Source organism: Oncorhynchus tshawytscha, linkage group LG29 (genome assembly GCF_018296145.1).
Source record: "Oncorhynchus tshawytscha isolate Ot180627B linkage group LG29, Otsh_v2.0, whole genome shotgun sequence".
NCBI classification, from domain to species: domain Eukaryota; kingdom Metazoa; phylum Chordata; class Actinopteri; order Salmoniformes; family Salmonidae; genus Oncorhynchus; species Oncorhynchus tshawytscha.
Genome location: NC_056457.1, coordinates 17,706,039 through 17,719,866, shown reverse-complemented (window position 1 = coordinate 17,719,866; position 13,828 = coordinate 17,706,039). Strand labels below are relative to the sequence as shown.

The window sequence follows — 13,828 nt, the reverse complement described above, 5'->3', positions numbered from 1 at the left end:
CTCTCGGTCTTGGTCTCTCTCGGTCTTGGTCTCTGTCTCTCTCGGTCTCTGTTTCTCTCGGTCTCTGTCTCGGTCTCTCTTGGTCTTGGTCTCTCTCGGTCTTGGTCTCTGTCTCTCTCGGTCTCTCTCGGTCTCTGTTTCTCTCGGTCTTGGTCTCTCTCAGTCTCTGTCTGTCTCTCTCAGTTTATCTGTCTGACTCTCAGTCTGTCTGACTCTCAGTCTCGGTCTCTGTCTCGCTCAGCCTCTGCCTCTCTCAGTCTCTGTCTGTCTCTCTTACTCTATGTTTGTCTCTCTCAGTCTGTCTGTCTCTCTCCGTCTCTGTCTGTCTCTCTCCGTCTCTGTCTGTCTCTCTCCGTCTCTGTCTGTCTCTCTCCGTCTCAGTCGGTCTCTCTCCGTCTCAGTCGGTCTCTCTCCGTCTCAGTCGGTCTCTCTCCGTCTCAGTCGGTCTCTCTCCGTCTCAGTCGGTCTCTGTCTGTCTGTCTCTCTTGGTCTCTGTCACGCTCAGTCTGTCTCTCAGTCTCTGCCTCTGTCAAGCTCAGTCTCTGTCAAACTCAGTCTCTCTCAGTCTGTCTGTTTCAGTCTCTGTCTGTCTCTCTCAGTCTGTCTCTTTTTCAGTCTCTGTCTATATCTCTCGGTCTCTCTCAGTCTGTCTCTCTTTCAGTCTCTGTCTCTCTCGGTCTTGGTCTCTCTCAGTCTCTCTCGGTCTCAGTCTCTATCTCTCTCGGTCTCTGTCTCGGTCTCTCTCGGTCTTGGTCTCTCTCGGTCTCTGTTTCTCTCGGTCTTGGTCTCTCTCGGTCTCTGTCTCGGTCTCTCTCGGTCTTGGTCTCTCTCGGTCTTGGTCTCTGTCTCTCTCGGTCTCTGTCTCTCTCGGTCTCAGTCTCTCTCGGTCTCAGTCTCTCTCGGTCTCAGTCTCTCTCGGTCTCAGTCTCTCTCGGTCTCAGTCTCTCTCGGTCTCAGTCTCTCTCGGTCTCAGTCTCTCTCGGTCTCAGTCTCTCTCGGTCTCTGTCTCTCTCGGTCTCTGTCTCTCTCGGTCTCTGTCTCTCTCGGTCTCTGTCTCTCTCGGTCTCTGTCTCTGTCTCTCTCGGTCTCTGTCTCTCTCGGTCTCTGTCTCTCTCTGTCTCTGTCTCTCTCTCTCGGTCTCTGTCTCTCTCTCTCGGTCTCTCTCTCTCGGTCTCTCTCTCTCGGTCTCTCTCTCTCTCGGTCTCTCTCGGTCTCTGTCTCAGTCTTTCTGTCAAGCTCTCTTCCTACCTTTCTCCTGGTGGCAGCTCTGTAACTTTGCATTTTAATGAAAGTAAGCATGTATAATGTATAGGTCAAAGTTATCTTTGCCCTCTCTCTTTCCGTCTCGCTCCATGGCAGGGGCAGTCTCCCTCTCACTCTTCCCAGGGATGTGGGTGACACAGCTGGCAGGACCAGGGCTCTGAGGACTCGGAGGCAGGCTCCTGTAGGTCTCTGGAGGGACGGTCCTGTCCTTCCCGCTCTCCTCTGTTCTGCCTCCCCATGAAGCACATCTGATGTGGGGCCATCCAGCCACTGCTGCTGCAGCCCCCAGCTGTAAGTAGGCCAACCTGACCCATATAGCTGCAGCTCGAGCTGGAGATCTCCCTCCGGACTGGAGAGACAGAGAGAAGCCTGCCAAGAGGCCACACCGCAGCAGTGCTACCCAGGCCCCCTGTTCCGCCCAGAAGAGAACTGGAGAGCACATACACACGAACATCGACACACAGATGCACAGACACACACAGTGCTAACTGCAGTCTAATGGCACAGAGGGGAGAGGAAATAGACAGGTCAGGATGATCTGAGTAAAGTTAAATGAACGAAGAAGGACAGAGCTCTCCTAAGAGTAAAGGCTGTGTTAGACAAGAACATCAAAACAGTAGGAAAAAACAAGTGTCTTTTTGTGGTCGTATCCATCTGTCTCTCGTCCCTCTTGTATTGTGAAAGTAGCTTGATTAACGACTCAGGCAAGGGTGTCCTCATTAATTAGTGTAAGAAACATTATTCTTCAGAAACATGACTAAACCAAGCAGAGTACTTCATTGAAGGTAAAACTATTCCCTATCTCAATAAGCTAATGCTATTAACCAAGGTTCTGTTTGTGGCAAATGGAGTTAGGATTTTTAGGTCATATCACCCAGTCCTATCTCAACTTATGGGTGATTCATGATATATGTCTTCATTTTTTTTAAAAAAGTTTTCTAAATATGCTTTGTTGTACAATTAAAGGTCAAACATACTACATTTCAAACAGTCAGCAATAATCTAATGAATTCAGTGCTTGTGAAATTATACCTGCCTTCCACAACCATAAGACCCACTAATAATTAAACTAGCTCATCCTGCTTTCCCCCCCCCAGTAATTACTGATCTGGCTTTGAAGTCTATCAAAATGGCCTTTTTGTTCCAAATTGAAACAGAACCATGCATAATGCACATTCACTAAACTGGCCAACTTCTTTTAGCAGGCATTGGAGAAAATGAACACAAGTCTCATAAACAATCTCTCAAGCACAAGCCCACATGCTAGTGAGTAGCCAGCTAATCTTTATATTTCAAGTTTAGCCAACTTGGATCTATTTGCTAGCTAACAGGGTAGAACAGTATAATTGTTATGAACACACCCTTCTGTTCGTCTCCAACTGTTGGAACACATTCTAGCCTGTCCACTTTGTTCAGATGTTGAAAGCAAGTGGCCTACCTTATTTCTCAGAATAAGATTGAGTTGCCAACTCCTTTATATAATTGTTTTTATGCTCATTGCACATTTATAAAACACAGACTCGATAGCTAGTATTACAGTCTGAAACACAAACTGAGCTTTCGTTTTCCAGAATGAAATGTTCATTGATACCTCTGTTTTGATAGGGGGCTGCTCGTCACGCAGTTTGAGGAGTTGAGACATACAAAGGGAATAGGTAGAAAGGTTAACTTCTCCTCTATTACAGAAATGACTCTGTTGGACCAAACCTCAAACGCAAATAGCGAGTTGAAACTGCTTGTTGTCAGAGAGGAAGAAGTGATTCATATTTGTTGCTGTGAGTGGCAGGGGCTTGGTGTGTGTGTGTGTGTGTGTGTGTGTGTGTGTGTGTAAAATGGGAAGGCGCAGAGCCACAGCAGAAGGAGCGAAGGAGTGTGTTCAAACAGTTGGAGATGAACAGAAGGGTGTGTTTATAACGATTCAACTGTTAGCTAGCAAATAGAGCCAAGTTGGCTAGACTTTAAATGGAACGATTGTCTGGCTTAACACTAGCATGTGGGCTTGTGCTTGAGAGATCGTTTATGAGACCTGGGTTCATTTTCTACAATGCCTGCTAAAAGAAGTTGGTCAGACGAGACAACATTAAAACAACATTAAAACAAGCGGACATAAACAGTCATAACCCCCGTCATTCTGGCGATTCAGGCAAATGGAATGTTGTGAAAAAACATACATTTGAATTAATCAAATGAATTCCATTTAAATCGCCCATCCTTAAAATGGATGGTTCAGACGTTTATCTGTTAATATGAATAATATATTATACTGTATATTAAGACAGGCTATTTAAAAAAAAGCCCTGTTAAAGTGTACCAGTTTCGGCCACCAGCAGGCTTCTGAAACAGAGGGTGATGTCTAATGTAAGTTGTAACATGGCTAAAACACACAGCATCGAAAGGTTACTATGGTAAGAATGGTCTTTCAACGCCTTCAGGAAAAAGAGAGTTCGGCGGACTGAACTAACATTTCACGATATCATTTGAACGGGAAATAAAAAGACCGGATCGACAAACATCGAAAAGCACAAAGCAACATTCACAAAATCAACAAGGGGTTAATTGGAGGTTAACTGGTGAAGAAAGAGGAATGCAGAGCCAGGTTGTGGAAGAGTTTATTAGCACAATGTGCAGACAGATGGACAGACTACGACGGGCGGACAGTCTAGAAAAACAGCGCTGTACACAGATGGGCTATCCAGCAGAGGGGAGGCTTGATATCAACCACACGAAGAGTCGTCAAAATCAAGGGGACGACGTTCTCAGAACAGCAAAGCCATCGGGGAAAAGAGGTTGGTAAACCTCGCAAATATGTTTAAGTCATCCTTAACTTTCACTTGACTTACTTTAAACTGAACTGAAACAAAAGACAGATGAATGAGAAAGCGTGCAAACTTTCACATCGAGTGGCATGTGTTAAAACGTAGTGTGTTAGAGAGAAATGTGACTTTCAGAAACAGCCCAGACTTTTAGGACAGAGACAACCTGACATCGGAGATAGAAGCAGCGTGAGTTTGGTGTTAGGAGAGCAGGCTGGCAGAGCTGTCCCAGTAAGAGACAAGATGCTGACGGGAGGAGAGCGGCTGGCAGTGGTACTGTGGGTCAAATCTAATCAAAGTTTATGTGTGTGTGTGTGTGTGTGTGTGTGTGTGTGTGTGTGTGGAGATGAACTTGTCAACTGAAGCATAATAAAACATCACCAAGAAAGTGAGTGACACAAGGAAGAGAGAGAGAGAAGAGGGAGAGCGAGATAATTGAAAGAGAGTGGGAGAGCGAGATAATTGAAAGAGAGAGAGAGAAAGAGAGTGGGAGAGCAAGATAATTGAAAGAGAGAGAGAGAGAATTGAAGAGAGTGGGAGAGCAAGATAATTGAAAGAGAGAGAGAGCGAGAGAATTGAAAGAGAGTGGGAGAGCGAGATAATTGAAAGAGAGAGGGAGAGCGAGATAATTGAAAGAGAGAGGGAGAGCGAGATAATTGAAAGAGAGAGAGAGGGAGAGCAAGATAATTGAAAGAGAGAGAGAGCGAGAGAATTGAAAGAGAGTGGGAGAGCGAGATAATTGAAAGAGAGAGGGAGAGCGAGAGAATTGAAAGAGAGGGAGAGCGAGAGAATTGAAAGAGAGAGAGAGAGAGCGAGAGAATTGAAAGAGAGAGGGAGAGCGAGAGAATTGAAAGAGAGAGAGAGAGCGAGATAATTGAAAGAGAGGGAGAACGAGAGAATTGAAAGAGAGGGAGAGCGAGAGAATTGAAAGAGAGAGAGGGAGCGCGAGATAATTGAAAGAGAGAGAGGGAGCGCGAGAGAATTGAAAGAGAGAGGGAGAGCGAGATAATTGAAAGAGAGAGAGGGAGCGCGAGATAATTGAAAGAGAGAGAGGGAGCGCGAGATAATTGAAAGAGAGAGAGGGAGCGCGAGATAATTGAAAGAGAGAGAGAGCGAGAGAATTGAAAGAGAGAGATTGCTACATTGTAAATTGGGTCGAGAAACTTTGTGAAAGGGTGAGTATGTAAACTACACGTATGAATAAATAAGGAGTGTGGGTGAGTATGTAAACTACACGTATGAATAAATAAGGAGTGTGGGTGAGTATGTAAACTACACGTATGAATAAATAAGGAGTGTGGGTGAGTATGTAAACTACACGTATGAATAAATAAGGAGTGTGGGTGAGTATGTAAACTACACGTATGAATAAATAAGGAGTGTGGGTGAGTATGTAAACTACACGTATGAATAAATAAGGAGTGTGGGTGAGTATGTAAACTACACGTATGAATAAATAAGGAGTGTGGGTGAGTATGTAAACTACACGTATGAATAAATAAGGAGTGTGGGTGAGTATGTAAACTACACGTATGAATAAATAAGGAGTGTGGGTGAGTATGTAAACTACACGTATGAATAAATAAGGAGTGTGGGTGAGTATGTAAACTACACGTATGAATAAATAAGGAGTGTGGGTGAGTATGTAAACTACACGTATGAATAAATAAGGAGTGTGGGTGAGTATGTAAACTACACGTATGAATAAATAAGGAGTGTGGGTGCGTTGAAGAGTAATCCTGGCGTGCCCATGTGTGTGCAATATATTACAGTTACTAGTAGTATGCATCACTGCCTGGAACAACAACATCACTGCCTGGAACAATATGTAAAAAAGCCCAAGGGGCCATATGGGATATGAGAAGAGGACAGGGTGACAGACAGGCGTGTTTGTGACGGCACTCCGTCATCATGACCAGCCATATTAACAGTACTCTCACCTATAACACTCATCTTGGGCCCTAGAAAATTTCCGATGTGGAGGACGCGGACGGAATCACGGAATCCGGCCGTTAAAGCGGAATTCAACAATATTCTAGAATGTCTTGGACTTAATAGGGGATCGACTAAATGTACTGAAAATGTATTCATTTGCTCAAGTTCATCATGACACGAACAGAATGCATCAGTGATTCGTATATTTCCTGCAACTTTCTGCGGATGCAACGAGAACTCCTCGTCTGTGGATGAGCGGTGCGTGTGGCCTTAGCGATGATGCTAATGAAAACCTTCTGGTAGATGGAAAGACTCCCAACACCCTTCTCGTTGAAATGTTAACTACAAAGTAGACTGTGCTTGCCTGGCAGAATGATATCATGATTGTTCGCATCATTCAAGTGTTTTTTGTTTTGTTTTGACTGATAAACAACAGTCTGTTGCTAGTTGCACACTAGAATTAAAAGGGTAATTACACCCAAAAATTGAGATTTCTAAATTTGCCCAGACCTCAAAAGTGGTCTCCTGATGTGGTTTAAACATTCTTGTTAAAACATGGACTTAAAACATCCAATTCAGTTGTTTTTCTATTTAAAAAAGTGTGATTTTGAAATGGAAAACCTGAAAGAAAGAAAAACTGGGGGAAATGGAAACCTGGAAAAACAAAACGGAGAAAAATCAGACAACCAACAAAAAATGTATAGGACCCTACTCATACTCTGGTTGGAGTGTAGAGTACTTCAAAGCATCTGTGTGTGTGTGTGTGTGAGTCTGTACCTGCATAGCTACTGTGTGCTTGTGTGCTTGATAATCTCTGTAGGTGAAGGCTTATTTCTGCTCATTTAGTCCTCTAGGCTCAGAGTAGGAGAGAGAGTAGACTTGTGCTGGCGGCAGTGGAGCACCCTAACCCCCATATGCTGATGGAAGGCTGGCGAGAGTCAGGAGAGGCTCCACAATGTTTCCTACAGAGGTCTCCAGGCTGATGGGCATTGCGGTGGTGGTGGTGTGGTTGTTATAGAGGGGGGGGGTACTGAGGTGGGAGAGGAGAGGTGCAGAGAAGCAGAAGCACTGGTGACACTCAGGCGGTGGCTTGTTCTAGTCCTCTGAAGCTTGGGTTGGGGAAGGACAAGAGAGAGGAGAGTTGAGGGAAGAGAGGAAGAAAAAGAGGATGAGAGAAGAGAGAGACACTCAGACAGAGAGATGAATGGTAGATAGGAGGTAGATAGGAGGGAGAGATGATCCAAGAGAAAGGGAAGGAGAGTATGAATAGGAGTGGGGGGACATGGTGGGTGAGAGGGGCGATAGGGAAGAGAGGAAGAAAAAGAGGATGACAGAAGAGAGAGACACTCAGACAGAGAGATGAATGGTAGATAGGAGGTAGATAGGAGGGAGAGATGATCCAAGAGAAAGGGAAGGAGAGTATAAATAGGAGTGGGGGGACATGGTGGGTGAGAGGGGCGATAGGGAAGAGAGGAAGAAAAAGAGGATGACAGAAGAGAGAGACACTCAGACAGAGAGATGAATGGTAGATAGGAGGTAGAGTGAGATGGAGAGATAAGAGTATGAATAGGAGTGGGGGGACATGGTGGGTGAGAGGGGCGATAGGGAAGAGAACAACAGTGCTGGTTAGTAAAGTGATCACAACAGAACCAGTTCTGCCAACTACAACACCTGCCTACTCCAAGCATTTGCCCATGCAGTGGCATACCTACATGCATCGCAGCCAGTGGCATCATGCAGTACAAACACAAACACAAACACTCATTCTCATGGCTCCCAAAAGTTGCTTACCGTCTCTGCATTTACCTTACGTCTCAATTCTCTGACCTAGTTACTACTTATACCTCCTGCCTCTACTCTACTCTACTCTACCCTACCCTACTCTACCCTACTCTACTCTACTCTACTCTGCTCTACCCCTGCTCTGCTCTGCTCTACTCTACTCGACAAAAGGTTACTTTTGATAATGATAAATGGAATCAATGTACCCAGAAAAGACCAGATGCTACGTGCAAGTAGTCTAGCACAATTGCATCACCAGTAGGTGGCTATTATATATATAAAAAACACATCTACTATCAATGGGTAGACGTTATTTAATTTAGACATATCTTAATCTCCTACTATCAATGGGAAGACGTTATTTCATTTAGACATATCTTAATCTCCTACTATCAATGGGTAGATGTTATTTCATTTAGACATATCTTAATCTCCTACTATCAATGGGTAGACGTTATATCATTTAGACATATCTTAATCTCCTACTATCAATGGGTAGACGTTATATCATTTAGACATATCTTCTATTTACGTAACATCGCTATGATATAGCTGATGACATCCTCTTGTGTCCTACAGTGGATTTGAGGCAAATCAAGAGTCAGACAGGATTAAGTGAATACAGGCTCCAAGTCTGGACTGGAGCCTGGTCTGGAAGTCCAGAATACATCCTCCCTGAGAGCACCCCTGTCCCACAGCATATCCCTGCCACACACACATACTGCCCCCACACACTCAGACACCGTTTGTAACCGCAGTGACTGACACTGACCGAGGCATGCAAACAGATCGGGGGACAGAGACAGACGGACAGAGGTCATGCCAACCCAGACGACCGCCCGCAGTCCTGCTCCCCAGTAACACCCTCCCATCGACCCACGGTCAGATGGGCAAGGCAGGCGGGCAATATGACATGCTGGGCACAGCCCCACTGCCAATGGGCACAAGCTCTCTAGTCTTATTCAACTCAACCTGGGCTGAAGGGAGAGAGAGTCGGACTATACTTGTGTGGTAAGTATGTGTTGGTGTAACAGAGCATGGGTGCATCACACTAACTGTTTCCTCCATGCAATTTCAACCTCATCAAGGTCATGCACAGTATTTCAAGAAAAGGTCATGTGGTGGATTGGAATTGTCAGAAAGGCAAAGGAATTAGACTGAGCAAATGGAAGCAAAGAAAGAAAAGGAGTGTACAAAGCACACACACACAGACACACACGCGCACACACACACACACACACGCACACACACACACGCACACAGACACAGACACAGACACAGACACACACACACACACACACACACACACACACACACACACACACACACACACACACACACACACACACACACACACACACAGACACACACAAAGTGGAATTCCCCTTACAGTCTGCTGAATTGTATTGAAATATATGCAGACGTCCTACGGCACACGTTTGTCTGTTAGTGGGTAATTAAAAGGGCTGTTCAATAGGAGATGGCATAAAGGCAGAGCAGAGTTCATTTCATCCCTCCAGTGCTGCAGTTAGTTAATTACCTCAGAGGCGACAGGCAATAATGAAGTTTCCGTCAGATAGGCAGAACACTCTGATAAAGACTGCTCAGCTAGTCACAGAACACCTCCTTTTAGATGGAAGGACGAGAGTAGACAGCACTTCAGCGCTTGAGAAACTGAAGTGATCCACGGCAGCACTTGAGTGTTCACAGAACATGAGTGTTCACAGAACATGAGTGTTCACAGAAACACCTTCTTTCTTGTCCCTTCAAGGTTCTTATGCACAATTCAGGAGATTCTGTAACTTCTATAGAGTTCCTGTGAACAGTAGTAATGGCTATTCAGCCTCTCAGATACAGGTGAGAGAGAAGAGCAAGGTAAAGATGAACCTCTAATAAATAGGAAATGAAAGACAGAATAACGGCCTTGTACCTTTACAGTGTGTGACACGATGCCGTTGAACCTCAAAAAGGTCCAACCAATATACAACTAACCTTACACATCCTGGACTACCAATATATAACTAACCTTACACATCCTGGACTACCAATATATAACTAACCTTACACATCCTGGACTACCAATATATAACTAACCTTACACATCCTGGACTACCAATATATAACTAACCTTACACATCCTGGACTACCATTATATAACTAACCTTACACATCCTGGACTACCAATATATAACTAACCTTACACATCCTGGACTACCATTATATAACTACCAATATATAACTAACCTTACACATCCTGTACTACCAATATATAACTAACCTTACACATCCTGGACTACCAATATATAACTAACCTTACACATCCTGGACTACCATTATATAACTAACCTTACACATCCTGGACTACCAATATATAACTAACCTTACACATCCTGGACTACCAATATATAACTAACCTTACACATCCTGGACTACCAATATATAACTAACCTTACACATCCTGTACTACCAATATATAACTAACCTTACACATCCTGGACTACCAATATATAACTACCAATATATAACTAACCTTACACATCCTATACTACCAATATATAACTAACCTTACACATCCTGGACTACCAACATATAACTAACCTTACACATCCTGGACTACCAATATATAACTAACCTTACACATCCTGGACTACCAATATATAACTAACCTTACACATTCTGTACAACCAATATATAACTAACCTTACACATCCTCGACTACCATTATATAACTAACCTTACACATCCTGTACAACCAATATATAACTACCAATATATAACTAACCTTACACATCCTGTACAACCAATATATAACTAACCTTACACATCCTCGACTACCACTATATAACTAACCTTACACATCCTGTACTACCAATATATAACTAACTTTACACATCCTGTACAACCAATATATAACTAACCTTACACATCCTCGACTACCAATATATAACTAACCTTACACATCCTCGACTACCACTATATAACTAACCTTACACATCCTGTACAACCATTATATAACTAACCTTACACATCCTGTACAACCATTATATAACTAACCTTACACATCCTGGACTACCACTATATAACTAACCTTACACATCCTCGACTACCACTATATAACTAACCTTACACATCCTCGACTACCACTATATAACTAACCTTACACATCCTGCCCTGAAATTCCTTGGTTGACTATACAAGTAAGAATGGAGCCAACCCAACCACACACAGTCAAAACACTCAAAAAGAGAAATAACTCAAGCAAATGACCAGGACACAGGAGGTAGGAAGTAAAGGACCAGAAAGAGGCGTGACGAACGAAGGTGCATGAGAATGATCAGGTGGTACGTTCAGAGTGGAACATTTTGGGAATCAAGTCTTACCAGGTTTTTGTGCCCCTTGGGCGTCCTGCTCGCCATTCTCCAACACAGAGTCGGCATCTGCTCACACACACACACACACACACACCAACAACAACAACAAGGCGTGTTGGTGCGTCAGCTGGAACCAACACTTAATTTCTGCCTAAGGTACTTCTGAAGTTGGCCATCATGGAAAACTGCCCACACACAGTCTGCAACTCTGGACAGACTGTCTGGACAAGAGACGTGGCCTACAGCTGAGTCACAGTCTGCTGGACCCACACACAAACACTCCACTAAAATCAGGCCGCAGCCGCTGGAGTGACACACCGTCAGACCCAAAATGGCAGGCCTTGTCCAGCGCTGTCTGGCTTCATCAGTCTCTTATCTGGAGCTGCTTACATAAGGCCATGTAACGTCACACACACGCTTCTTCTCACTTTTAGGATTATAGTTTGCCTACACCATTGGGCCTAGTTACGTGCCTAATTATGGCAGCCCTTCCCAGAAACCACGGAGGTCTGAATTAAAGTGAGATTAGACGTTGGCAGCTATCCGCACATTCAATACCATGGATTAAAGGTGGTATCGGTTGGGTGTAGATGGTGAAGCCCATACGCTAAGGACTAATCCTGGGGTTCATTTCATTAGAACATGCATGATCTGCTCATACAGCATGTGAAACTCTAAGACGCCTGGCTGCTCCAGTACGGCCACCTATTGTTCGTTTAACCTCCACTCATCCGGGTTAGTCTCATTGAGATCAAATAGGTTTTTCAAGGGATACCTGATCCAACCAAGACAACAGCAGTGGGGAAAATGTTTCAGACAAATATCAGACATAACAATTTACAGACACACCATAATCAAATTATAGACAGACACACACATACAGTACAATTACAGAAACATACATGGGTAATAGATATACACCCATGTTAGTGTGTGGCGTGGGGGTAATGTGAAAGAAGATTTGTAGAGCTCTCTTTCTTTCTTTTTTTCATTCTCTCGCTCATCTCTCCCAGGAAGGAAGAATAGATGGAAGGAAGTCATTGATGGAGATAGGAACAATAAAAGCCAAGCACATTACCCTGAGAGAAAAGTGAGTCTTTCACATCACCCTGCATTACCCAGAGAGAAGAGAGTCTTACACGTCACCCTGCATTACTCTGAGAGAAGAGTGAGTCTTTCACATCACCCTGCATTACCCAGAGAGAAGAGTGAGTCTTACACATCACCCTGCACTGCCCTGAGTCTTACACATCACACCGCATTACCCTGAGAGAAGAGTGAGTCTTACATCACTCTGCATTACCCAGAGAGAAGAGTGAGTCTTACACATCACCCTGCACTGCCCTGAGTCTTACACATCACCCTGCATTACCCAGCGAGAAGAGTGAGTCAAACACGTCACCCTGCATTACTCTGAGAGAAGAGTGAGTCTTACACATCATCCTGCATTACTCTGAGAGATTAGTGAGTCTTACACATCACCCTGCATTACCCTGAGAGAAGAGTGAGTCTTACACATCACCCTGCATTACCCTGAGAGAAGAGTGAGTCTTACACATCACCCAGCATTACCCTGAGAGAAGAGTGAGTCTTACACATCACCCTGCACCGCATTACCTGAGAGAAGAGTCTTACATCACTCTGCATTACCCTGAGAGAAGAGTGAGTCTTTCACATCACCCTGCATTACCCAGAGATTAAGTCTTACACATCAGTTACCCTGAGTCTTACACATCACCCTGCACTGGCCTGAGTCTTACACATCACCCTGCATTACCCTGAGAGAAGAGTGAGTCTTACATCACCCTGCATTACCCAGAGAGAAGAGTGAGTCTTACACATCACCCTGCATTACTCTGAGAGATTAGTGAGTCTTACACATCACCCTGCATTACTCTGAGAGAAGAGTGAGTCTTACATCACCCTGCATTACCCAGAGAGAAGAGTGAGTCTTACACATCACCCTGCATTACTCTGAGAGATTAGTGAGTCTTACACATCACCCTGCATTACCCTGAGAGAAGAGTGAGTCTTACACATCACCCTGCATTACCCTGAGAGAAGAGTGAGTCTTACACATCACCCTGCACTACCCTGAGTCTTACACATCAACCTGCATTACCTTGAGCGAAGAGTGAGTCTTACATCACCCTGCATTACCCAGTGAGAAGAGTGAGTCTTACACATCACCCTGCATTACCCAGAGAAGAGTGAGTCTTACACATCACCCTGCATTACCCAGAGAAGAGTGAGTCTTACACATCACCCTGCATTACCCAGAGAGAAGAGTGAGTCTTACACATCACCCTGCATTACCCTGAGAGAGTCTTACACATCCCTTCACTAAGCACTGCCCCCTGGTTAGGATGGATGTACAGTGATAAGCCCAGCGGTGCATCAGTCTGAGGTTATCCACTGTAGGTTAATAAGTCTACATATGGCAGGTGTTCATTCATATTCCCATTGTCATCGATCAATCGATCAACCAACCCCTTTTGCTCACCTTCACTTATGACCTATGATTGTGTTAGTGACTGAGCTCAATGACCTCCCTCCTTCCCGTTCCCCTCATCCCCCTAACCCTGTCCCCTCCAGTCAGCTCACCTGCCCTGTTCCCGTCATTGTCCAGCAGGGGGATGTAGTCCGTCTTGCCCACAGTCTCGC

The 13,828-nt window shown here is 44.5% G+C and overlaps 1 protein-coding gene across 10 annotated transcripts in view; it reads right to left on the bottom strand.

Annotated features, from left to right (window-relative positions):
* Positions 1-13,828, bottom strand: part of LOC112227828 (microtubule-associated protein 4) — a 146,815-nt gene that overhangs the window by 79,120 nt on the left and 53,867 nt on the right. For 9 of the 10 annotated variants that reach the window (XM_024392753.2, XM_024392756.2, XM_042308519.1 and 6 more), the window contains exons 2-3: positions 13,769-13,828; positions 11,174-11,230 (exon numbers count right to left, since the gene is read on the bottom strand). The exon at positions 13,769-13,828 is cut by the window's right edge and continues 131 nt beyond it. In XM_024392753.2, the coding sequence (XP_024248521.2) occupies positions 11,174-11,230; positions 13,769-13,828 (117 nt within the window). The remainder of the gene's footprint in view (positions 1-11,173; positions 11,231-13,768) is intronic. The other variant, XM_024392751.2, reaches the window with a different exon arrangement.